General features: G+C 39.2%; 2 protein-coding genes across 4 annotated transcripts in view; both read right to left on the reverse strand.

The window, feature by feature from the left end:
* Positions 1-1,614: 1,614 nt before the first annotated feature.
* On the reverse strand, positions 1,615-8,236 carry LOC148871404 (protein TIC 20-I, chloroplastic-like). 3 transcript variants are annotated; one of them, XM_088968515.1, is made up of 6 exons: positions 8,001-8,117; positions 7,830-7,862; positions 7,671-7,739; positions 7,492-7,560; positions 2,775-2,948; positions 1,615-2,340 (listed from the first exon to the last, which is right to left on the reverse strand). In XM_088968515.1, exons 5-6 carry the CDS (start codon positions 2,935-2,937, stop codon positions 1,691-1,693), a joined length of 813 nt encoding a protein of 270 aa, XP_088824641.1. In that variant the 5' UTR covers positions 2,938-2,948; positions 7,492-7,560; positions 7,671-7,739; positions 7,830-7,862; positions 8,001-8,117; the 3' UTR covers positions 1,615-1,690. The 3 variants fall into 3 exon arrangements, with proteins under 3 accessions (XP_088824641.1, XP_088824642.1, XP_088824643.1); XM_088968516.1 differs by lacking the exon at positions 7,671-7,739 and having other exon boundaries at positions 8,001-8,236; XM_088968517.1 differs by lacking the exons at positions 7,492-7,560; positions 7,671-7,739 and having other exon boundaries at positions 8,001-8,236.
* Positions 8,237-10,038: 1,802 nt separating this feature from the next.
* Positions 10,039-27,389, reverse strand: part of LOC148871405 (uncharacterized) — a 30,210-nt gene continuing 12,859 nt past the window's right edge. The window contains exons 4-9 of the mRNA XM_088973062.1: positions 25,988-26,201; positions 21,965-22,273; positions 21,751-21,840; positions 20,993-21,670; positions 19,912-20,399; positions 10,039-12,117 (exon numbers count right to left, since the gene is read on the reverse strand). Of these exons, the coding sequence (XP_088829188.1) occupies positions 10,512-12,117; positions 19,912-20,399; positions 20,993-21,670; positions 21,751-21,840; positions 21,965-22,273; positions 25,988-26,201 (3,385 nt within the window). The 3' untranslated portion in view covers positions 10,039-10,511. The remainder of the gene's footprint in view (positions 12,118-19,911; positions 20,400-20,992; positions 21,671-21,750; positions 21,841-21,964; positions 22,274-25,987; positions 26,202-27,389) is intronic.

A 27,389-nucleotide genomic window follows, 5' to 3' on the forward strand; every position in this document is an offset into this window, starting at 1 on the left:
AATTTAGACGGATTAGATGGACCAACAAGATATATTAGATTGGACCAATCCGATCCAAAATATTTATTAGATTGGATTGGACTTGATCCATCTGTAACAAATTTATATTGGATTGGGTTGGATTAAGCCAATATCCTGTCCATTGATATAAGATAAGAATATATGTGTCAATGGACCAGATTTGGATTGAAATCAAAATGAATTTGAACAAATTGGATGGTCCAGACATTGAATTGATCCAAAATATTCATTGGATTAAATTGGATCTGGTCCATTTATAATTATAATGGGCTCACATTGTACTGGATCGGATTGGACCAAATACAGTCCAATTGACACCCTAGTTTCAAATGTCCTCCCATTATATTTTTTCCTAATTAAAATTCTCTTCTTTTGCTGAATGCTTTTCTCAACAAATGGGCATGAGACAAACCAATAGAAAAACCGCATGCCTGAACAACCGAATGCTTGAGACGAAACATACACCAATAAAAAATAGGAGATAAGGGTTTCTTGTTTCATTCAAAGCTTTCTGCAAGAAACTGAATATATCTGAAACGAACCAACTTTAAAGTGCATGCCTGAAAACTGCATACCACTGGGTCACCGACAGAAACATGAAGCAAAATATGCTATGCTTAAAACTTGTTCGAATGGTGGGGCCCGTTTAAGGCAAGCATAGAAAACGTGGAGGCAATTTCATGAAGTGGAAGTAGTTCTTGCATCTTTTAGTGACCGATCTGAATAATATTTTGCTTTGTAATATTACGGGTTGTGGATTTTGAATCAATCATACTAAACGCACAAGGGCCTTTTTTAAGACTTTAAGACTAAGTTCAGTTTGAAAAGAGTACAAATATATACAGTGCAAATACATATAAAATACATATTTGTATTTGTCTTCTTTCTCAAACTCAGTTTGGAAAGAGTTAGACTCAGCTCGGTTTGGATCAAGTTTGAATAATTCGTGAAAAGCTTGATTCATGGCCACCCCTACAACGAGATTGCCAGAGTTTTCAAAATCTCATCAGAACGATCTTGTGTTATGGATCACAACTTTGATTTATTATTTTATTCTCTTTATCAAAACTAAATAAAATAAAAATTTTGAATTTATACCGAATACACTTTATCTTCCATGGGGCATTGCTCAGCTTGGAAAAGGATAACGCATTAAAAATATGATCACCTGTTGGGTAGGTTTAGTTGCCAGCCATGCTTATGATAGCCCAGCAAGATAGCAAAGCTGCCGATGCACCATTGTTTGGTTTGCTAGCATTCCTCGAAATACATTACTCCAGTTCAAGAATGAGACTGACCTACTAAATTCAGGACTAGGGGTGAGGGCATACAGCAAGGAGATTTTTTTTCATCATTTGAGCCCCATCTCCCCTTTGGAGCCCTAGAAATATTAATTAATGGAACTAAACATCCATTACTCCAGTTTAAGAATGAGACCGACCTACTAAATTCAAGACTAGGGATGAGGGCATACAGCAAGGAGATTTTTTTTTAATCATTTGAGCCCCATCTCCCCTTTGGAGCCCTAGAAATATTAATTAATGGAACTAAACATCCATTGTTTCACAAAAACAAGGTACATCCATACTTGAGAAACACAAAAGAAAAAAAAAGAACAGAACAGAGAAAACAACGGACCCTGGTTACTAACCTCTCATTGTCCCCCATATTAATCATATGGAATTTGGATATAAGCTGCATCACATATAAATGGGATATCAGCATACATGCCTCCAAGAGCACATCGCATGCATTCAAGCACTGTAAAGAGGTATGCAAATGCAACTGCAGTCCAAAAATGCATCCCAATTTTCCCCCAGTACACAGAAAGCGGCATCCAACGGCTCACTGTCCCGATCACCTGAAGAGTAATTTCAAGGAGCATGCCCAGAACAACATGGAAACGGAAGAAATGAGGCCATTCTTTCTTCCTCACAATCCCAAGATATGCAAGAAAGAAATATGCCATCAAGAACCAACCGGGCAACCTCCCAATAGCTCCAAGAAAAGGATACGTAACAAATTCAAAGTCTTCAAGGAAAGGATGGAGATGGTAAGCCGTCTCTGCGTACATCCATGTCTCATGAAGAGGCATGAGATGGGGAAGGCAGGCTAGCATCCTCCACCACCATTTTGGCTTCTTTGTCATTGGAGGATAGCGAAAACTGTAAGGAACATCCTTGGATGCTTTAGGAGCCATAGAAGATCTTCTAGATGCCCTGTTCCGACTTGCTAGCAGTGGAATTGTATGTGAGAGGCTACCAAGATTTCCACTTAATAATGGGGTTGAAGCAGCAGAAAGGTACATGGATGGCCAATCTGACATGGAAAAGATGACAAAGAAGATGCATTTATCATATGCCTCTTGGCATTTCAATTGCGAGTGGACAATAATATACTGGAAATTGCTACAAAAGGAGAGTTCAAATCTAATTTTAGTTGGTCCAGAAAAAACAGAAATATTCTGAAATCTTTATTGCCCATGATTTTAGAATTTTATAGAAATGCAGGAATTTAAGCAAGTCTCTTCATTCAGCATTTGTATAGTTTGATATTTGGATCCTCAAATCATCCAATTTTTCCCAAAAAACAAAAACAAAAGCATCAAGTTTTACTGATTTCCATTTTGACATTCTCAGCAGTAAAGATAAGAAAATAACCGCTATACTTTTATGCCTTGTGCATTCAATCAATAAATTTTACATTTAAAATAAGTTACAAATTCCATGAAACAATTAAGAATGTCAGCATACCTCTTGTAGTCCAGGACATTCGTTCCTTATAACTTCCCCATGAACACCTGATGCTTGAACAAGCCCCTTTGATAGGCACTTGAGAAAAGCATGTAAAAGTAAACTTTGGTGTCACTGGGTTACAGGAATTGGGTTTTAGCATTGCACAACCAGAGGCCATCATGCCTGAAGTACCTAAAGAATGGCAAACAACATAAAGAAAGAAATAAGAAACATTTTGGGAGCAATTCCACAGGATCTGGAGTATGTAGGAACATCAATTTTATTTATAAACATTGAATTCCAACTTATATGCATCACAAAGAAACAATATATAGAATTGTAGAATACTTGCACTGAAAATTACACACTTGAAATATGATGATACCTTGTATGGTCATATTTTTCCTTGATACTCTCAACCAATGTTAGGATGTGATATGGTGCATTAAGGATTTGGGTTTGGGGAAAAGAATGAATCAAGAGGTACAATATTAGATTTTGCAGTAGCTTGTGATATGGTAATTTTAAACACACATTTTCCCAAAAGAATGATGAACACTTTAGGCTGTGTTTGGTTGCAGTGCAATCTTATTTGCACTAGTACAAATGCATGGAGTGCAAATGAAAAAAATGCAAATTCTGGTTTTAATATTGTTTTGGATTTTACTTTATTATGCTTCATGTCCTAATTTACTTCATCTGTACTGCAATCAAACAAAATAAGCTAAAATTTAAAAGAAAATTAGGTTAGAATTTAGACTCAAATCATTTGCACCGTCATAGTTTTGCATCAGTACAAATTTGATTGCATTGCAACCAAACACAACCTTAATATCATTTAAAAGTGGATCAAACATAAGTCAAATGATTTTTTTCTCATGAGGAGAATAGAGTGAATGATGTATGAAGATTGCAAAGTTATTCCAAGAGAAAGCTTAATAACACACCATAGACTAGTGGTGGTGATAAACGAGTGTATTAGGAAATGGAAGAGAAATAACGAAGAAAATAGATGTCTAGATGGAAAAACCTGAAAGGAGAAAGCCTAATTCAATTTAGAATAGGTTTGCACCAAATCTCCATAACTGGGATACAAGCAAAGAACCAATTAGGGCTGGGAAAGAGCTCTAAAGAAAGAAGCACAAGAGGTGCCAGAGGGAGTACAAATCGAAATTCGGTCATCCAGTTTAGAAGGATCAAGGAATACTTTCTCCAACAATTGGAGCAAGCTTATCGCATTTTGAAGCTCAGAATCTCTCATACCCCTCCTAAATCCTAAGTCCCAACTTACGCCTTCGCTGGAATTTGAAGAGATAACGAACTTGGAAATAGGTTCATTTTTGGAGCAAGATGGGGCATAAAGAGAAGGGAATTGCTAAGGGAGAAGATCCCAACCATGTGTGTTCACAGAATTTAACACCATTGCCGCTGCAAGAATCATATCTAATAAGAGGAAGGAAAAGTGGGAGGATTTTATTGATGGCCTTCCAAGGAGATGCTCAGTTTTCCCTTACACCAATGCTTCAGCATCCCATCCATTATCAAAGAGCCCATGAATACTCGTGATGACTCTTGCTCGTAGCTTGTCTCACTCTTGAGGCATTCTCCAAAACCACTTACCTAGCAAAGCAGTATTTCTCCTTTGTATATTCCCAATTCCCAATCCCCCTCTATTAAGAGAGGAACCATTACAAAAAGAAAGCTTTACAACTATAGAAGAAAAACCAAAAAAAAGAATAATGAATAAAATGGAAAGAATGACTATATAAAGAAATAACAAAGGAAACATGACTAGCTAGGAAGCTTCCATTAGTTTGACTCGGAATCCTTGCAAGGCTTGATCAAGGATTTCTGATTATTGTAACTTTCCTTAGTCAAATCAGGATATTCTCTAACACTTTTTTTTTTTGATAAATTCCAACACAAACAATGTTAACTGGGATGGTTCTTCCTCCAACTTAGAGATGTGGTTGTAAAAAAATTTGACAAAGAATTTGCCAGATTTCTCCCACTTCCAAATTCTTCCATCCTCTTCCAATGTCCACTTGAGTGCTATATAGTTTATGCAACAATTCCACCAGTAACTCCGTTTACCAATCATTCAAACTTCTTCTAAAATGAGGTACTCATACCACACTTCCATTCTACACCTGGCATATAACCTACCACTTATATTTCTTCTAACATTGACCTGCAATCTTTCAATTCCACTGATCCCTCTTCCTTTGGAAGAAAGGAAATGAAGGTGACATTTAGGCTACACTCCGAAGTTGTTATATTGTGAAACTCAAGGAATTCCATTACATCCAGTTTTACAAGATCCCAAAACTTTTTGAAAAACAATAGTGAAGCCATCTAGGCCCAGAGATTTTTTACCTTCTAGTTCTCCCAACACCAGTTTCACTTCCTCTTCAGGGAAAGGTTTCTCCAAGTCAGCTACATGTTCCTCTAATTGTTCACCAAGGTGCAACCCATCCAATTTAGGTATAAATTTGCAAGACACCCTATAGTGTTGTTCAAAAAAAAAAAAAAAATCCACTATAGCCTTTCAACTCCCTTTCATTATCCATTATGTTTCCATTGAATTCCAACTTCTAATTTTATTGGCTCTTCTTCTCATGTTGGCCACTTTATGAAAAAAAAAAAGAGGTATTATATTATTCCCTGCTTTTAACCACATTACCTTTGCTGTCTCTACTTTACACCATCTTGGAAAGCTAACGAATCATATTCCTTCTTCATCAGTGTTCTCTTCCTTCTATCTTCATCCAACCTACAAGATTCCTCCTCTTTGTCAATGTCCACAATTTCTTTCAAGCACTTTGCCTTAAAGCCTTTACTAAAACTGCTTGTTCTAATTGCCACTGTTTAATCTTTCTCTTCATCCATTGGAGTTTTTTGCTTAAGCTGAAGCTAGCCGACCCTTCAAAATAAGCTTTTTTTTATCAATTACAATGAATTTTCAATATGATATAAATAAAAGGTACAAGAGAGAGAGAGAGGTATACTCTATTAACTCTCCAAAATGAGTTGATTACACAAATTACAACAAGGCCCAGAAAAGTTGATTTCTTCCCACCCCTTGTTTTTGCCAAAGCACCAGTAAAGGAATTTGCATTTCTTTTCACCAACTACAATTTAATTTCAAAATAAGCTTCACCCCACCACTTGTATACATTTGAAATAAAATGCTCCTTATCAAGCCAGCAATGTTCCAACTGGAACACAGAAGGCTTTCTGACTACACCACTAGTTTCCAATAAAAGAGGTACATGATCTGAAGGGACTCCTAGGATGGCTTCCTGAGATAAATTGGAAAACATCTCATCCCACTCAATAGAAATTAAAAACTTGTCAATCTGAACTAAAGAGGGTACTTCTTGGTTTTTGAACCAAGTCAATTTTGCACCAGAAAGTGGGAGATTGATTAACTCCCACCTCTGAAAAAAATCAGAGAAAAGTCTCATACCACTGTTTAGGCAAGGACCACCAGCTTTGTCTACTGAGGCGACAATGGCATTAAAATCCCCCCATTAGCCATAGACCATCCCACCTACCTCTGACCTCATTTAGTCATCCTAAAAGTCCTGCTTCAAAGCATTATCAGTAGGCCCATAACAGTTGTTACTAACAAAAGTGAACCAGAAAACAAATGTTGGGCTTAAATAGAAATATAGGAACTAACTTCCTTTTTTATCAATAGTTTAAATTTGCTGCTGTCCCAGTTAGTCCATAACAACTGCAAACCCGGAAACCTGAAATATTTCTTACCACCCGAAAGCTAAATTTCTGGAGCTTTATTTCCTGAATCATTAGTATGCTTGGTGCCCTTCCCTTAAAAAAATCACCTACTATTGGCCTTTTCCTTCTAGACCACAACCCCCTTATATTCCATGACATTACTTTGATCCTCTCCATTTAAATTATTAAAACTAAAACCAACCAATAAAAATGCTTAGTAGATAATTGTATCTTTTATATTTGAATGATTGTATCTAGGTGTCTGCCTTGCAGCTAGGCACCCGCTTAGTTGCCTAAGGCATTGGCATGACAACTATGGTCTACTGAGAACTGAGAACATCAGCAATGAAAGTAAACAAGAATGGGGAAAGTAGACAAACTTCACTTAGACCTCTACAAGCCGGGAAAAAGTCTCTCAGTATGTCATTCACCAATACTAAGTAACGGCACATCTGTAAACAACTTTTCATCCACTTACACCCAACGTTTTAAAACAGAGGTGTAACACGAAGTGTTCCACTACTTGGAGGTGTGATTCATAGTTCAGACTTCAGAGTGCAAGAGGCATAAGCTTCCCGAGCACAAGCAAGCGTGAACTTCAAGCATGTATTTTTATAGTAATAGTTGGAATTTTATTAATAAAACATCATATTCAAATGAATACAGATACTTTAAGCAGAACAATACGTGGTAAAACTTAATTGCAATGGTCAAATTGTCAAAAGACTCCAAAGTCCAAACTTGAGTTCTCAATCCCAACTTCATTCAGAAATGTTTAAATTCAGCAATTTCCAAATGTGTAAATTCATTCATAAAAAAAAAAAAATAGCACATCACTTCAGTCATAAATGCTTAAATTCAGCAACTTGTATTTGTTCTAAATTCTAATTTCTAACCCAGCATGTGATAGACTGTTACTAGAATTTATCATAAACAAGGAAACACAATAGGAAAGAAATTATCATAAAAATAAACAGGGCAGAGAATAATTTACTTGAAGGCCTGAAGATGCCGTGGTATCTTTGATATTCCAAAATAGAACCATAAAAGTTACAGCCTTAGTCTTCCAAAAAGAAAAAAGAAAAAGGGTTACACGAGAAGAAGAATAAGAAAATAAAGCAAGGCAAGTTCTATTCAGAACTCGTATTCAATCTCGAGACTGAGAAGAGCTACCAAGAAGAAAAATAAGGGTATAAAAGAAACATATCTGTGCTGCATATCAATTGGAAGTTCAATACTGATCTGAGCTAGAATAAAAAAAGACATTCAACAAATTGCAGGCTTGGAGCTTCGGGAAGAAGAATAAGAAGAAGAAGAAGAAGAGAATCATACCTGTAAATGTATTCTGTGCTCGACTGAACAGAGCTAGAAGGAAAAAACAAAAACACAGTGAACACATTGCAGCTTCAACAATGAAAAGAAGCCGAAGAAGAAGAAGAAGCAGAGGAAGAAGGATGAGAAAAAAAAAAAGAAAAATAAATAAATAGAGATATATAAAAATACCTAATTCAAGATTGGGAGGTTGGAGGGAGGCTGTTGCAGTTCTCGAGCCTTCCTCTTCATGCCCTATCGATTGGAGGGCTTTCTGCGCCCCTTTCTTAAATGCGAGAATGATAAAATAAAACAGGGACCACGATTATATTACGGCCCCATCAACCGATTTCGGTTCGACGTTTGAAAAACCGAAGGATCGATTCGATTTTCGATTAACCTAAAAAAAATCGACAGTTTATTGAAACGAATAATAAAATACATAAGATAATTATTTTATAAGTTAATTTTAAATAATTAATAATTATTTATATTTTATATATAATTTTTTATAATATAAAAATAACAATAATTAACACTGTTTTCGGATCGGACTGGACAATTGGAGCAGAAAAACCGGGAATGACCGGTTCCATTTTCCTCCAAAACCGTTTTTTCCTCAAAACCATCGATTTTGGTTAGCGAACTGCTGAACCAACCGGTTAACTGTTCGAACGGTTTTGACCGTTTTATAATTTTTTATTTTTTATATTTTTTTGTCAGAACAGGCTGGCCATTTGGGTTGAATGGTCGGATCATTCGACCGGTAACCGGACCCCTGACCCGTTCGGTCACCAGTTCGTTTTTAAAAACCATGATAATTAACTTCACCTAAAATAATAGAGAAATCAGTCGTGGGGAACAACTTAAAATAGTGTGGTTTTGAGCTTTCAAAAACAACTTAAAAGTTGTGGAGGTTTAAGTTGTCACCACAGGCCGACTAAAAATAAGACTGAAAGCGGTTCCATTTAAAACTACTTTGTTACTGCTTCATCCAAAATGACTGCAAAACGATGAAGTTCATGGGAATTCTTAATCCATCAAGACTACTCTGTCAAGACTCTTAATCGGAAGTGATGAGAATTGAGAAGTGTGAAGACCCTTACTTTGTGAAGACTCCTATAATGGTATTAAAATTGAACCATTCCACCCATCACGTGTCACAATAGACCTTGTATCTAATGCATCTACCATTCTGCCTAATTACAGAATACTTTGAACCAATGTTCAAAAATTTTATCTTTCTGGCTTCAAAAAAACAAATTGTCTTTCACCTTCAATATTTATACATATTGTATCTCTTTTACCGATATAGTCGTTTCTAGAAATTTGTTTTTTCAGCCGTATTTGATTGCAATGCAAATGCAAATATGTACATTACATATTTACCCTCTTTTCAATTCATGATTGCAAACACAATTCAGATTTTAAACTGTTTTTGCACTCATCTTGTTTGTTTGAAATCAGTACTAAGTGTGAACCTCATCATTAAATGCTCCAACTTCCTTATGCTCCAATGCCTTAACTTTGGTTAAAAATTGATTATCAAAAAAATACAAAATTGTATCCAAAAATAGATACAGTAATACTCTTTTCAGAGTACAAAAATGTCAAAAAATACATTTTTGATCTGATGATCATTGCTTTTTTAGATGTCAAACAAATGCGAACCACAGTACATAAATACCCAGTTCGGCATTTGTATTGCAAACAAACGGAGCCTTCAAGTCAAATAATATAAAGATGGCCCACTTCTGAAATTTTGAAAAAAAATAATTAAAAGAAAAGTGAAAGTTTCAAAGTACCATACCCTTCTGCCTTATGGGAGTGTATCAATGTTACATCAAAATTGAAAGCGATTCCCTTATGCTTACCAAAACCCTGTTGGAGAATAACTTGGATCAAACCTTGGCTTGTGCAAGATACAATCAATGATTGCAGGAACCTCAAGAAATGCTGAAGCCCCGTGCATTAACTAAACAGTGTCTTGATTAATTCATACAAGGCTTATTCAGTGTTGTCTGAGTGAAGATGCAGTTGTCAAGTTGATGAAATGAAATCAGCTTATTCTAGGCTTCTAGCCTTCCGGAAGAGAGAGAGAGAGAGAGAGAGAGAGAGAGAGAGAGAGTCAAACCTACAAGGCTACAAATCATATATGACCCCCCACAGCATAGTGGAACTAACCACTTAAACAATTATCAAAAAACTAACCACTTAAACGGGATAAAACTACAGGTAAGCCATTGGCAAAATGCTTTGCTATTCCATCCTGAATGGTAGACTTTCACCACTGGTGATAGAAGGCAGACGAGACAGGATACAAAAAAGCTGGCATAGAAAAGTGTCATAATCGATACACACTTCTTATATGTTACACAGACCAACGTACACAGAATGACAACTTCAGATACAGATGCACAAAATTCTTCGATCTTGCGACAAGGATAAAACCAAAATTGGAACATTTAAACCTGCACAGCTTGCGGAATAGACTGCAGAAGAAAAGAAGGGGGAAAAGGATGAGGATGTAAACAGGCTACCAGATTTCCAGGTTCAAAAGAGGCCAATTTACCATCAAGAGTACCAGGAAATCTAAGGGTCGATTAAAGAACCAGCACAAATGCCACCTTCCTCCCAATAAATAAAATTGCCTCGTCATCCCCCCTTCAGTCATCTCCAGCTAAGTAGATGGAAACACAAACACTACTTTTTCCGTGGCTTGTCCCTTCTGGCTTTTATATATCTCCGGTTAGACTTGTCACCAACCCCAGTGCCTAATGAAAAACTTCCTCCAGCTGCAAAATCAAGACTGCCACCAGCTGCTTGAAATGGAGAAGTCTGTGGAGCTACGGAATTTTGTTGAGTACCAAACTGGAAGAAGGGAGGCGTTGCTGATGGAGCTGGAGAACCAAACGTGAAATTAGATGGTGGTGTAGAAGGTTGTGAAAATGTTGATGCAACTGCAGGTGGAGACGCTTGTATAGTGTCCTCAGCCATGCTATCCTCCATGTTCATTTGATCGTTATTACCTGGGGAGGCTGTACCAAATGTGACTGGTGGTCGACTTGGAGCGCCAAACAATGGAAATGATGGGGTAGGAGAAGCTGAAGTGGTTGTAACAGCTGATGTGAACGAGAAAATAGAACTTGATGAGGCACCAATGGATGAGCCAAACACCATTGGAACACTGCAAGTAGCAGAAGCAGAACCTGGAGACACTCCAAATGAAAATCCCGTCGCTGAAGAAGACGTAGAACTGAAGGAAGAACCAAATATGGATGAAGTTGATCCCTGTAAAGTGGAACCAAATATACTAGAAGCACCACTACTAGAGCATACAGTAGTTGAAGCACTTTGTCCAAAGGCAGTACTTGAATCAAACAATTTAGCAGGAGTTGAGACAAAAACAGGACTGCCAGAGCTGAAAGCAGAAGACCCACTCAACCCAAATGTCGGAGATGAGGAAGATGAACCAAAATGACTTGGAACACTCTGTGTAAAAGGTGAAGCCCCAGTTTCACCAGATGCTATCTGAACACCAAACTGAGATCCAGTACCAGTAGCAGCATTAAAAATGTTAGAGCTCTGAGATTGGGTACTGGAAGATGAAGCAGCATTTGTAGTACTAGATGTAGCTGAAGCACCAAAAGCAAAGATGTTGCCACTGCTGCTGCCTGTAAATGATGATAATGTTCCAAAAGGAGAACCTGTTAGACTTCCAAAAGGTGATGCCTGCTTGGTCTTCGGCTCCAAACTTGTGCACTCAGTGCCAGAAGTTGTTGATGGTGGTAAAACTGAATTTGATGGAGCAACTGCTGCTGATGTGCTGGATCCAAACTGAAATACAGGTGCAACAGAAAAAGAAGGGGTTGCTGCAGAGATAGATGGACTAGTGGCAGCAAACGAAGTTGTACTGTTGGTGGTCGAAGTAACAGATGTTGAGCTGGTGGTGAACATCAAGCTCATACAACTACTAGGAACAGGCAGTGAAGGAGCAGAAGAAGATGAGAATATGAAAGAGGTTGAAGAAACTGACCCATTGCTTAGCCCTGAATTGTTATTAGAGGTACCAAAAGAGAAAATTGGCAAAGCTGATGTTGATGCACCAGAAGAAATATCTACACCCTTCTGACTATTACCAGCTTTATCTGAGTCTCCAGTTTTTGGAACATTTTCTGTTGCAGGTCCAGAAGAAATAGAAGGTTCAGATTTTCTGAATGAATCAGCAACCTTCTGACCATTACCAGCTTTATCTGAATCTCCGGTTTTTGGAACAACTTCTGTTGTTGTAGAAGACACAGTAGCAGGACTGTATCTCAGCATAAAAAGAAAACGTTAAAAACATAACTTCAAAAGGCTTATTATTGTTCAATATATTGACTTCACCAATATGTAATAAAGCAAGCCAAAGTTCAGTAACAACTCATAATGATACCATGACTTCAGTAAAGCATCAGTCTTCATTATCCTTGACTGGAAAATATAAACAATCATTGAACACAGAAACTTAACTGAAACGGTTCATTTCATCAATATCAATCACATGTCCAATTATCTAGGCATAACTCGTACATATATACATGCATTAAGCATTTAACCATAATTCGGTATCCATTCTGTGTATTTAAGCATTTTAACATTAAAGCTGAGATGAGTTGTAACCAAAAGCAACATTTTCCCATTGATATTACCCCCTTCCTCTGCCTAATGCAAGCTGTTAGGAACCTGCCTAACACAGGGCTCTTTGAGGGAGCCAACCTCCCGAATTGGAGAGATAGAGAGAGAAGAGAGAGAATGTTGCTGAAAGATCGATGTCTTTATTTCCCATCTTTGATCATTTATACTGTTTTACAGAGCTCCCCTCACTTACATTCTTTAACTTCTTTTTCTGCAAAAACCGCAGCAAGTGGATGGTCAGTTAGTTGAGCTGTTATACCAGAAGGTTGACATGGCCTTCCCTTGTAAAACTGGCTAACCATTTTCTGTTGTTCTGTTTCAGCAGTCTTAACAATCCCTCCCTCCTTTAGAGAGACCTTGCCCTCAAGGTCTAAAGTGGGAAAGTTCATTTACAGATTCAAGTAAGGTTCCCAGGTGGCATCCTCTGGAAGTTTAGACCATACAACTAGTGCTTCTGGAAAGATTCTACCGTCATGGCGCACCCATCTGAAGTCGATGATGTAGGTTGGCTCAGTCTGCACTTGTCCTTCATCTGAAAATGTGGGTAGAGTAGGCACTTGTAATGGCTCCTGGCTTAGGCCCTTTCTTGAGTAGGGAGATATGAAATACAGGATGTAATCTTGATGTTGCTGGTAGGACCAGTTTGTATGCCACCGACCCTATCCTCTCAAGGATTTTAAATGGTCCAAAGTAGTGTGGGCTGTGTTTATTCCACTTCCAGCTTGCTACTGAAATCTGTCTGAAAGGATGCAATTTAAGAAACACCCAATCACCCACTGCAGAGTGGACATCTTTGTGATGCTTTTCATAACTGCGCTTCATCCATTGCTGTACTTGTGGGAGATGATTTATCAGCTCTTTTAATACCTCATCTCATTGTATTAATTGTTCTTCCAGGGCTGCTACTGTCATAGTCCCCATTTCATAAGGTAGTAGAGGGGGAGGGTCCCGACCATATTGAGCTCTGAAGGGAGTCATCCCAGCAGCACTATGGAAAGTGGTGTTGTACCACCACTCAGCCAAGTGAATCCACTTCATCCATTGTCTTGGTCGAGCTCCGGCAAAACACCTGAGATATGTTTCAAGACTCCTATTAACCACCTCTGTCTGTCCATCAGATTGGGGTGATAGCTAGTTGATTTGAAGACCTTAACCCCATGTAGATGAAAAAGTTCAGCCCAGAAACGGCTCATGAAAATAGGGTCTGTCGGACACAATTAAGCTGGGAAGCCCATGACGACATACGATTTCCCGAAGAAACACTTCAGCAACTGTGACCGCTGTAAATGGGTGTGATAGAGGTAGAAAGTCACTGTATTTAGTCAATCAACCAATCACCACAAGAATAACAGTTTTACCAGTGGAAACGGGCAACCCAATGATGAAATTGGAAGTGGTTGCAAGAGACCTGCTGGTGTTGTAGTAGCTGTCTTATTTTGTTGACACGTGCAATCAGCTATGAAATTTTGAATCGAATCAAGGCACACATGCCTTTCCAATGGAATTTTGTGGCAATGTGTTTCTGAGTGTGTAGGACAGCGGAGTGACCACCAGTGGGCGAGGCATGAAAGAGTTCAAGGAGCTTCCGGAGATGTGCAGAATCTACTGGGATTTCCAGGCAGCCCTTGAAGAAAAGTAGACCATCTTTGACGGTATACCCTGGGTGCTGTGATGGATTTCCCAATACTTGGGTCTTTAATCACTGTAATTCAGCATGGGAGTGGCTTCACTTGAAGCTGATCCATGAGTGGAGAGGCTGGGGATGACACAACTAACTAAAATGACTGGGTGTCGTGAGAGGGCATGGGGAACGCGGTTAGTAGACCCCACTTTGTACTCAATTGTATAGTCGCATCCCAATAGTTTGGACAGCCACCGTTGTTGTTCAGGTGATAGGGGGTGATAGGATGGCATGTTCTAACAATAACTTCAAACTTTGATGGTTGGTCTGGATGATGAATTGTCTACCAGGCAAGTAGGATCACCAACATTGCACTGCTAGGACCACTGCTATTAATTCTCGTTCATAAACTGATTTGGCCCACTTCTGTGATGTCAAAGCCTTGCTGAAAAAGGCTAATAGTCGGCCTTCTTGCATGAGGACAGCCCCAACACCTTGACTAGATGCATCACATTCAATGGTGAAATCTTTTGTGAAATCGAGTAATGCTAATGTTGGTGGTGTCGAAACTGTATGTTTCAATTGCTCAAAGGCTTGCTGGGCTTAGGCTAACCAGTGGAAAGCATCCCGTTATAGTAATTGGGTCAAGGGGGGCAGCGATTAGGTTGTAGCTTTTGATAAAGCGGCGATAATAACCTTTCAATCCCAAGGACCTCGATTCTTTCACATTTTTGGGTTGCAGCCAGCCCACCATACTAGAGATTTTATCTGGATCCGCTACTACAATCCCATTTTCTACAACATGTCTTAGGAAATATACTTGAAATTGTCCAAAGGAGCACTTGGACGTTTTAGCAAACAGCTAATGGGCCTCAAGTGTTGCAAGGGTAACTTGTAGATGGTTAAGACGTTCCTCCCAGCTGGGGCTATATACCAATATGTCGTCAAAGAATACAAGAAGGAACTTACGTAAATATGGCCAAAATATGACATTCATTAAGGCTTGAACTATTGTCAGAGCATTGGCCAATCCAAATGGCATGACCAAGAATTCGTAGTGGTCATCATGTGTCCTAAAAGCCGTTTTGTGAACATCCTCCATATGTACCCTTACTCAGTGATATCCGACCCATAAATCTAACTTTGAAAATATGGCAGCCCGATTGAGTTCATCATTAGTTTATCAATGACCAATATTGGGAAACAGTCCTTAATGGTAATATTGTTAAGGGCCCTATAATCAATGCAAAATTGCCAAGTCCCATCCTTCTTTTTGCCTAGTAGTACCAATGAAGAGAATGGGCTACGGCTGGGATGTATCATTCTTTCCTCAAGCATATCTTGAACTTGATTCTCAATTTCAAATTTTTGAAAATAAGGGTATCAATAGGGTCTTACATTGGTTGGAGCAGCTACTAGCATGAGAGGAATGCAATGGTCATGCTCCCAAGGTGGTGGAAGCTCTTGGGGTTCTTTGAACACGCTATCGTATTGCTAGAGGAGTTGTTGTAGGCGGTTGTGAAAGTCTCTAGGCCCACTTGAGTTGCTGTTAATTAAGGATGGGCTGGCCCAATTCGAACCCATGTGCATGAATATGGACTGATCAGGATCCCCCATTTGTTTTGTTAATGTTGCAAGACTGATTGACCTTGGGCCTTTGCATGTTTGTCCTTGTAAATGGACATTAGAATCACCCGACGTAAAGTCCATGGTGAGGCATGTGCATGAATATGGACTGATCAGGATCCCCCATTTGTTTTGTTAATGTTGCAAGACTGATTGACCTTGGGCCTTTGCAAGTTTGTCCTTGTAAATGGACATTAGAATCACCGACGTAAAGTCCATGGTGAGGCAAGCCCAATCATAGACCATGGGGCCTAATTACATTAACCAGTGGATACCTAGCACCACATCCGCTCCACTGAGATTAAGGGATATAGGTCCACGAAGAACTGGTGCCCCTGAATCTTTAGTGGTAGGCCCAAGCATATGTTGTTGCAAGATAAGCTATTACCATTGGCTACATGTATCATAAAGGTCGTTGTGGGTTGAAACATGAGCCCCAGTTTATCCACCAGAATCTGGGTTATGAAATGAAGTGAACTACCACTATTTATGAGGATTGACACATGGTGTCCTTGGATTAACCTTGATACTCATTGTCTATGGAGATGCAAGTCCAGTGAGGGCTTGTAGGGATATTTCAGGTGTCCTTGTTGGTTGTTGTGTCTTGTACCAATGGCCCGGTCTCTATCTAGAAGAGAAAAGCTTGTTGTGTCTTGTACCAATGGCTCGGTCCAAACTTTTCTTTGCAGTTGTAGCAGAGGCCTTTGTCTATGCAGGCTTGCATTTCAGCCCAGGACAGTCGTTCAAATGGAATGGTTGGGCATGGGCATAACCCCAATATTCCTTCTTTATTCGGCACTCCTGCTCTAGGTACTAGTCCCCATGATCGATGTATTCTATTTGCTCGTGCAAACTTGTCTTCATACAATCTTTCCAATGTTGTTGCATTTATGACAGGCGTAGGCTACATCGCCTTTACTTCCAATCATAGTTCTTCCTTCAAGCCACCAACAAAGCTTCCCACTAGAGATTTTTCCTTCCACCCCTATACTCTCACAGCCAGCTTTTCGAACTCCATTTGGTAGTCTTTAATCGATCCCATCTATCGCAGTTTTGCCATGTTTTCATTGTGGTCCTCGAACCCATATGACCCAAAGTGAATGGTCAAGGCATCAGTGAAATCTGCCTAAGATTGGCGAGGGTGTCCTCATCGGTACCATTAATATCACAAGATAGCTTCTCCTTCCAAATGTGCAAAAGCTAGAGCCACCCTACCTTGCTCGGATGTCTTGTGGCAACCAAAATAGCACTCTGCTTTGAGAATCTAGGGAGTAGGATTGGTGCTCAAGAAAACAGGGAAATCTATCCTTGCTGTTCACATTGCACCAAATCCCACTCTGTAGCTATTTCCATTGCTACGCTCCTTGACTTTCCCTATCATTGTTGGCATCTAATCCAATCAATTGAAGAGAACAATGAAGCCTTCTTTCATTTCTTTGAGATCTGTTGACATACAATGGATCTCCACCTCCATGTGATCCGCGTGTGCATCTACTTGAATTGCTCTAGTGTTGGTCATGTTGGCTCTAATACCAACTTGTTAGGAACCTGCCTAACACAGGGCTCTTCAAGGGAGCCAACCTCCTGAATTATATATATATATATATGAAGAGAGAGACAGAGAGACAGAGAGGGAGAGAGAAAGAGAGAGAGAGAGAGAGAGAAAGGAGAGACAGAAAATGATGTTGAAATATTGATGTCTTTGATTATTTATATTGCTTTACAAAGCTCCCCTCACTTACATTCTTTAATTTCTTTTTATGTTCAAACCACCGCAAATGGATGGTCAATTAGTTGGGTTGTTATACCAGGAGGTTGATGTGGCCTTCTCTTGTAAAACTGGCTAACCATCTTCTATTGTTCTGTTTCAAAAATCTTAAGACAAGCCACCAAGAACTTAAGTAATGATCAATCTTTTGGCTTCTGAAAAAAAAACAAGATAACAAGAAGGGGGGGCATGCTTATACTTTTCAGCTATTTATGCCATGCCAAGAAAAAATATTTAGGTTATGTTCGATTGTGATGTAAATCCCAGCTCAATGCTATATTGCACTCTAGTTTTAGACATTTGGTACAAATGTACAATATGATGAAATCAATGGAAAGTTAACATCGATAAAATCATTGTAAAGTTCTCCTCTCTTTTCCATCAAAAATCGATGGCACTCCCTTTCCACGTCTTCGAAGAACTTATCCAAGTTGACTCCCTCGGTTCCCATATGTACATCACCACCATCAACTCCTCTACTGGGGCACGGTGTTCAAGATCAAAGACAAGCTCAAAGAAGTAAAAGCACCCCATCGGCATCTCTTGAGTAGCTCCTCCGACCAAACACGAATGTCCGTCATTAGTGGCCTAAGGAAGAAATTGAAAGACCAAATGGAGAGCTTCAATACACTCAAGGAAAAGATTGCCAAGGAATACAAGGAGACCGTGGAGCATAGATAATTCACGGTTATAGGGGAGAAACTCAACAAGCGAACAATGGATGTCATGATATCAATGGGCATGGCGATAGGGCTGTTCATAAAAAAATCCAAACCCGCCAACCCGGTCCGACCCAACCCAAGTCGGCCGGTTTTTCTTCACCACCGGTTAGTTTTGGGTTGCAAAGATGGGTAAACTGACAGTTCAGTTCGGTTCGACTTCATTTTTCATGTGTGAAAATCAAAACCAAACCGAACCAAACCAACTTATCTAACTACTTATTACTTAATTAAGTTGTTTCTATCCTAGTTACTTACTAACTTAAACCAAACCAAGTTATCTAACTACATATTACTTAACTAAGTTGTCTCTATCCTAGTTACTTAGTTTTTTACTTCTTTGATTCCTTCTAGATACTTATCTATTCTTTCTAGTTTCCTCTTTAGGATTGGCATTAATGGCAAGCATTGCAAAGCAAAGAATCCATAGTCCCTACACCTTTACTCCTTTAGAAATATTAGCTTCTTGCATTTTTTGGAAAGATTTAAAGAAAGGATCACTGCTCTCTAAGGACCTTTAAACCAAATAGGCAATGACAAATAAGTGTCAATTCTTTCCTAGATTAGAAGTCTTCTTCCAATTTCCAAATTTCATTCTTCTTTCTCTTTGACTTGACTCTTCTTTTCTTGGTCCACCTCCCTAAGGCTCAACGCAAGCACTCTCATTCTCTCAACTCTCAAGAATCCAAGATTTTCAAATTTCAAGTTCAGTGTTCAACATCACTTGAATCTCAACTTGGCTCTACCATCTTCTCAAATCTCAACTCTCATTCTCTCAACTCTCAACTTCTCAAGACTCAAGCATCACATTCAGTCATTCACATGTTAGTACTTTTCTATTAATATTCTTAAATTTTAATGCATGATTTTGGATGGAACAATCAAACCTCGCAGGTCGCAAGTCAAGCTTGGGGTCGGTTTTGCTTAGTATAGGGTCGGTTTCGGTTTCATCTTTAGGTAACCCAACCAGATTGGGTCAGTTGGAAAAACACCAGTAAACCGACCCAACCCAACCCAACCCTACATAGCGAGAATCTGTTTCAGAAGGTGATACAAGAGCAAGGGAGGACAACTGTGATGGACATAGTATCAAAGATACAGGAGAGGCACAATGCAGTTAAGGAGATAGAGAACAATTTGAAGGAGTTAGGGTGGGAAAGAGCAGCTTCAAGAAGCCAAGACGCTTCAGAAAAACACTTGGAAATGAGCTTGCTTTGGGATCACCATATTCCTAGTAATCATCTTCATCATAGCCACTACCATGTAGAGCCAGTGTTTGTGTCGTTCCATGCCAAACGAAGGAGTGAAACAATTTCAAATCCCAGTCCCATATTGCATTCAAATGAACCGGAAGAGTCATCACTTCCAGCATGCAAATATGTATTTACATTGCTACCAAATGCAGCCTTATGCATTCTAATCATTAACAATAAGTAACAATTTTTTTGGTTTTTAAGTTTTTTCTTTTTTTTTATCAATTGATTTTTAGTTCATAAAAACTGTTACAGAAAACCCTCAAGCATGTATTCTTCTTCTACATAACAAAAAAATGCCCGAAGTTAAGACTTTCAACTTTGTGGTATCAATCAAACTAGGTTACATGATAGGTGAAATTGTGTAAAATGTTTATGGGAGAGAAATTTACAGCTCAGTCCTTTAATTGACAAAGAAATATTAAGGTTGGAAACTGACCTGCTAAAGGTCTCCAGCCTCAAACCTTGCTGGGCTCCAAATTTGAGGCCTGATAATTCACTAGAGCTAGAGGGAACTGAAGAAGGTGTAAAAGAAAATGGTTTATCAACATCTTTAGAGCCAAAGCTGAAGATAGGAGCAGAGGGTGGTTCCTTTGGTGGAGCTGTGTTATTAAACAATGGTGGCAACGGAGGAGTGATTGTTGCTGCCTGAGCAATTGTGATGGGTGGTGATGTGACAGATGCAGTAAAGTTAGTCTTGTCAGGAAGTGTGCGCCCATCAGAAGCCGCAGTATCAGTACCTCTGGTGTCAGAATCCTCAAGGAGCTTGGCTTCAGAAGAAGGAACTACAGGCTTCTCTACAGTTTCTGTTTCAACAGATGTTGCTTTCATCTCCTTAATGGGTGTGTCTGATTTTTCTTTTTCAGAAGCCAATAATATAGATGAATCCCTCATATCATCGCCATCATCATCCAACTCCACGAAATCCTTCATCATGAAAATCAAAACATTAATGAATTAAAAAAACGAAATAATGAAAAAAATACTAAAAGGACATCTGTGGATAAAAAAAATGGAAAAGACAAAGATAAAGAAAAATAGGCTTTTCGAAAGATTATGCAACTCCTATTTGATCCACTCTCTCCAATCACTACCGAGTACAAGTCAAAAAACAAGGTGTTTAGAACTGACTGTTTAAAAAGTACTTTGGATGCAGGATATTTCCTATTGTTAATAGCTTATTTAATGATCAGGCCCATCGAAACCATCTCTGGAACACCAGATGATTCACCAGACAAGCCCAAACAAAAAAAAAATATTTCTATCCTGATTAGGCCAAGCTTTAATCTAGGAAAAACAGGAGATTACAATAAATGCTTGTCAAGAACTATTCTCATACCATATTCTCATATGCAACATGCATTCATTACAAATATAAAGCAGGAAGAGAATCAATGGTAAGAAGAGACAAAAAATGATTAGGAACCAATAGAAACAGTGGATAAAAGACAAACTTCTAGAGCAAAACCATTCCATATTCAATGATTATCTAGCTGAACAATGTAAGAAACACTGCTAACCTCATGAGCACTCATTTTGAAAGCTTGCCTCATTTGTGGAGGATTTACAACAAAGTTGGGCTTTATTGAATCCATAGCTTTAAAACTAGGTACACCTTTAATAAATGCTGATGTTACTGCACCATTAGCTTTAGGAGCCAATTTGTCTGCAGTCTCCCTTGGTCCATTTTCTTCAACCTTGTTAAGCTTTTGAGAAGTAGAATCTTGACAAAAAGTTTGTTGGGAACCAACCCAACAATCTGAAGTAACAGTTCCTTCTATGCTAGGTAGCAACTTTGATGAACCTACATGATCCATGCTTCTCAGAGCTTGTCCATGTAACATGTCAAGTGTCAACTTAGTGGGGGCTTTATCCTTGGAAATAGCTAGCTTGAGCTCAGATGATCTCTCTTTACGAGAAGGTACTAACTTATCGATCTTCTCAAAAATTTTTTGGGCCATCTCACTGGACTGGGATGGGACAAGGGCCAAACTTGTGCCGGAAATACTATCCCCATTTTCTGCATGCTCCATGCTTAGGATGCCATGTTTAGGCTTTTCCAATGGAAGTGCTATTTCAGGAACTGATAAGCCCATGCTTTTTGAAGGTGTCATCAGATGAGTTTTCTGGCGTATCCGACGAATAGGGCCAACAGATCCAATATCATTGTCTAAAACTGAACTTCTTTGCTTAGATACCTGCAATTAGACAAAAGATTAGGAAAGTGAACTAAGTAGATAACTAGGTTTCCACATTGTCTCAGAAATATCATCTCTACCTGTTTACCACTATAAAGGGTGCCATTATCCCATATCCGTTGAGATGAAGTTGAGGGATCAATATACCCATCAACTGTGGACTCCACACCCTAGAAGATGAAGGGAATCAGATTTTGCATATCCTGAGACAACATCAACAACACAAAAGAAAAATGGAAAATAGAAAATAACTGAAGAAAACATACATTGAAAATTGAAATGAATAACATATACCTTGAGTGATGCAGAAGGATGAACTCTTGAATATGGACTACAAGCCATACTGTATATTGCAGATCTGCCTCGATGTCTTGGAGTCAGATAGCCATTTTGGGAGACTCCAGAACTGCCAGCAAGGCGGACATCAAACCTAGGTCTAATCGACATTCCCGGTGATCTTTGAGGAAATGGCATATTACTTATTAAAGCAGCATCCTCCTGAAGTGCCTGACTATACAAGCCCAAAGTTGATACCTTTGAAGCCGTATTGCCCATGTAGGCTTTTGCTAGTTCTGCTGGTGAAGCAACATCCTCTTCGAGGATCTGCAGAAGAATATCATGCAACAAATGCAAAAGCAAGAATCAATTATCATGTGGGTTTCCTGATGAGAACCGTGCACAGAACTCAGTACACAAAACAGCTTTTAATTTAATTAAAAAGGAAAAAAACTTTTTTCCAAATTTCTAACCGGGCTTGGGTTTGGGCCCAGGCTTTATATGAGGGCCGGGCTTGGGCTCAAGACCTAGGCCCGATGGTCGGGCCAGGCTCGGGCTCGGGCCTAAACATATTCTGTTAATGTAGAGGCAAAGCCCGGCCCATGAAGAGGTCTACTCATAACCAAGGTTCAAAATATCAATAGACCCCCATATGGCGGAAGGGGTATATCGGTACTTTGAACCTTCCACTTTTCATTTATTTTAGTTTTTTTTCAAAATTTCAAAAGTAGGCCATCTTTATGTTATTTAACTCTTAGAAAAAAAAAAAAGCAATTTTCTTAAAATATGTTAAACCAAGCTGTATCATAAACAAAAAGATACAATATAATACAGCAAATACAGGCATATTGTAGATGGAGTCGAGTTAGTACAACAAGAGGAGATTGACAGGGCCTAATGTGGAGCACTTCAAATCTATTCTAAGAAGGCCTGTGAGTAGAAGGGTGTGGGTAGAAGGTTTGGACTAGCCAGATGTAGGGGTGGAGAACAGGAGAAGGTTGGAAAGTAGCTTTACTCTAGAAGAGATCAAGGAGGTTGTATTTTCTATGGATAGAACAAAAGCTCCAAGGCCGAATGGGTTCACAATGGCTTTTTATCAGGACTGTTGGGATATCTTGAAAGATGATCTCTTGTGGGTGTTTGAGGAGTTTTTCAGGAGAGGAATTGTCGATTCGGGTGTGAACTCTACATTTATAACCTTAATTCCAAAAAGGAAATATGCATCCCACCCGAAGAATTTTAAGCCAATTAGCTTGGTTAATAGCTTGTATAAGATCATTGCAAAAGTGTTGTCTCTGAGACTGAAGAAGGTGCTGCCCGATATCATTGCACACTATCAAGGAGCCTTTGTGAGTGGAAGACAAATTACTTATCTGATTTCAATTACTAATGAGAGTGTGGAGAACTTTAAGAGGGATAAGAAGAAGGGAGTGGTCTATAAGTTGGACTTGGAAAAAGCTTATGACTTGGTAGACTGGGATTTCTTGAGAAAAGTTTTGAATAAATTTGGGTTTGAGGCTAGATGGTGCAAGTGGATCATGGGTTGTGTCAGGAGTTGTCATTATTCAGTGCTAGTGAATGGGACAGTGGTAGATTTCTTTCCAGCCAATAAGGGTATAAGACAAGAAGGCCCCTTGTCTCCTTTCTTGTTCATTCTAATTGCAGAGGTTTTGGGGAAACTAATTCACAAAGCAGATTCTAGGGGGCTCATTAGAGGCTGAAGAGTTGGGAGGGTGGAAACCCCCCTCACTCATTTACAGCTTGTTGATGACACGATTCTATTTTGTGAAGGCGGTAATGTGAGTTTTATCAGGAACTTGAAGTTGGTGAAACAACTGTTTGAGCAAATGTCTAACTTGAAGGTTAACCTTGGGAAAAGCTGTGTAGTGGGGGTAAACATGGAAGAAGGAGAGATCAAGGAGAGTGCTGAAGTGTTGGGGTGTGAAGTTTCGGGGTGGCCTTTGAACTACTTCGGGTTGCCATTAGGTGATAATCCCATGAGAGAGAGCTTTTGGAACCCGGTGGTGGAAAGGTTTGAAAAATGACTGGTATCCCGGAAAAAGAACTACCTCTCTCTCGGAGGGAGAATTACACTAATTAAGGCCACGCTTGCTAACTTACCCATCTTTTCCCTATCGGTGTTTAAAATCCCAGTGAAGGTTGCTAACAGATTAGAGAAGCTAATGAGAGATTTCCTGTGGGAGCCAAGAGAGGAGAAGGATCACAGAGTTAGCCGGGAGATAGTATGTAGGAGTAAGTCTTGTGGTGGCATGGGGCTTGGGAGTATCAGGAGAAGGAATATGACTGTTGGGAAAATGGTTATGGAGGTTCCCTATGGAGAAGGAGAAGCTATAGGCTAGAATAGTGGCAAGTATACATGGACTAGAGCACAAAGGATGGGACGCTAGAATCAGAGCTAAAACCACAAGCAATTAATTCTCCTTGGAAAGCCATTCATGTCCTGCTACCAGTTTTCTCCCCTAATATCAGGTATGACTTGAATTCTGGTACCTCCATAAAATTTTGGGAACAAACCTGGGTGGGGAGAGCCCCCCTTTAAAGGATCAGTTTCCTTCTTTGTATGCTCTTTCTGATTTGAAAAATGAGCTGATCTCGTCCTTCACCATGTCCTCGTCCACTTCTGAGATTGGGTGGAACTTGGGTCTAAGAAGGGATTTGAGGGACTCAGACCTCGACAGTATTTCAAGCCTTATTGCACTTCTTGATAACGTTGTCTTAGACCCCATTAGGACGGATTCTATAATTTGGACACCTACCCCCAATGGCACCTTCTCTTGTGCTTCGTTCTTCAAAGTCTTAAGTCAATCCACCAGTCCTACATTCCCCCTTTCCCTGTTGGTGAGGTTGGGTGCAGAGCAATACCTCCTAGGGTTGGTAGTTTTTGTTGGGAAGCCTATCTGGAAAGAATCAACACTGGTGATCTACACCAAAAGAAGAGACCCAATATTTGCTTGTCACCTCAGTGGTGTGTTTTATGTAAAGCGAATGGGAAGACTGGTTTTCACCTACTGGTGTCTTGCCACTTTGCGAGGTCAATTTGGGACTGGGCTTCCTCCTTATTTGGATGCAGTTGGAATCCCCAATCAAACTTGCAGGGCCTTTTCTCCCCTACCTTTTTTAGGTGGCGAATAAAAAGGGGAAGGATAATGTGGAGAGGACTTAAGGGCTGCAGTATGTTGGACACTGTGGGAAGAAAGAAACTCCAAGATATTCTCAGAAACCTAGAGAGAAGCAGCAGATCTAAGGGCTATCATACATATTAGGGCGGCACAGTGGCTGAAATCTTTGGAACTATTCACAGATTACACTGTGGATGACATATTGAGGAAGTGGGGTGAAATTGCAAATTGCACACAGACCAAGTCAATAATGAATGTGGCTTGGACTCCCCCACCTAGTGGATTCTTGAAATTAAACTTTGATGGATGTAGTAGGGGAAATCCGAGACAATCGAGGATTGGAGGTGTTTTTAGGGACAAAAATGGGATCATCTCTGCCATGTTCTCAGGCCCAATTGGAGTGGGTGACTCCCTTAGAGCTAAGATCTTTGCAGTTATGGAAGGAGTTCGGAAAGCTAAGGAGTTGAACATCAAGAAACTCATAATTGAAGGGGATTCATAGGTGGTGTTAGGGTGCCTGACTAAATATCAAAATGGTTTATGGAAGTACAACAATGAGAGGAGGAAATTCCTGTGGCTGGTGCGGGAGATGGAAGTTAAGACATGCTGGGTTAAAAGATCGGCTAATTCCCTAGCTAACGGTTTAGCTAAACAAGGGGCTGAAAGGGATTCACTGTTTTGGGCTAAGTTGTAACTTTAGTGTCTTCTTCTCTTTTTCTTCTTTTTTCCTTTCGTGAGGCTCTTTATGGCTCTTGGAAGATAAGTGTGTTTGTCTTCCTCCTATAAATTTTCTACTGATGATTTAATGAAAGTGTTATTGATCAATAAAAAAAAATACAGGCATATTATAGCAAAATTTTGAACCTTGCTAGTAACTGGAAAATGAAGGGGAAAAATTAACCTGTTTCACTACACTTGAGTTGATGACAGGAGTTGAAATGCCTCCGAGTAATCTCTGGCTCTCTACTTTGTTTGCTTGCCCTGGAACAGGTTCTAGATTGTCATGCACTGGAACCGGCTTTGTGATTTTTGACACAGGCCTCTTCTCCTCATCCCTTACAGTTACATCAACAATTCTTGAGTTCAGCAATTCCATCAGGCGCTTTATCTCATCTCTGCATAGCAATTGAATTAGATTACATATAGAACTTTAAAGCATGTCATACTTCAAAATAGATTGTTTGGAATGCCATGCAAATAACTGATTAAGAATAATGTCAATGAGTACTCATGTAGTCAAACAAGGACAATAAATACTAAATAGGAAGATTTCCCTTGCAAGCAAATTAGTGAATACACACTGTTTAACCATCAAATGGACTCACCTAAAAATTCTCCTCTAACAGACCAACATATGCCGAAGTCAAAACAGTGTAGAAACAATTATACAATATGATGAAAACAAGCTAGAAGAATCTTCAAGGAATGGTGAGTAATGATCCAACTGTATGAATATATGCAAGCATAGGAAGGCATCACTTCTTTATCTAGCTTCAAAGTCCTCATGATAATAAAGTGTTTTAAAGGAATAACCGAGTCATGCCTAGGTACAAAGGCAAGGCTCATTCTAAGGCATGGGTCTCTCACCCAGGCAACTCAACTTTCAAAAGGGTTACGCCTAGGTTTAGGTACAAGACAACCCAGGTGAATGCCTATTATAAATTTTCTTTTTTCAGTCTCTTCATATAATCTTGTGTGTTCTTCACTTGCACTAGTCTATTAACTTTCAAAGAACATTTTATTCTTGCTTGTGCACCAATAATGATCTATTAACTTTTAATTGAAACAAAAACAAAGACCTTTTGATTCATTTGAATATCTTAAGCCCTAGTTATTACAGATAAGATCTCAAAACCCTAAACAAAACAAGCTTTGACCAAAATCACAAAACAACACTTTTAAACATGCAAACACATACATACATTGAGAGTTATGAATACTAGACACACACACACACACACGCTCTCTCTCCTTTCTCCTTTACAAGCCCAAGACAAAGGCTCCGCCTCTTATCCCTCCAATATAATTTATTCTTTAATTATTAGTAAACTCGAACCCTTGATTTTGACTAGGGATGATCTTGGGTTGGGTCGGGCTTTGCACTTGTTGAGTTGGGCCAAGTTCTAGTTATTGGGCCCAATTGTTTTGTTCTTATTTTATGCTATTAAGTTAGGAAGTTGTTGGGCTTTGGGCCCATTAGCTTATGTTTTTTAAGTTGTGACTGTTCAGCTACTTTAGTAGCCGCCCTACTAAGGGCATTCTTGTAATCTTTCATTCTTTTAAGTTGAGTATAAAATATAATG

This window comes from Nelumbo lutea, chromosome 2, assembly GCF_056320005.1.
Source record: "Nelumbo lutea isolate HS-2025 chromosome 2, American lotus-T2T, whole genome shotgun sequence".
Classification (NCBI taxonomy): domain Eukaryota; kingdom Viridiplantae; phylum Streptophyta; class Magnoliopsida; order Proteales; family Nelumbonaceae; genus Nelumbo; species Nelumbo lutea.

What these genes read in the sequence shown, in the direction of transcription:
- LOC148871404 (XM_088968517.1), bottom strand. Translation starts at nt 2,937, where the DNA reads ATGATGGCCTCTGGTTGTGCAATGCTAAAACCCAATTCCTGTAACCCA. An exon ending in AATGTCCTGGACTACAAGAG is followed by an intron (nt 2,341 to 2,774) that starts GTATGCTGACAT and finishes TTTCCATGTCAG; the next exon opens with ATTGGCCATCCATGTACCTT.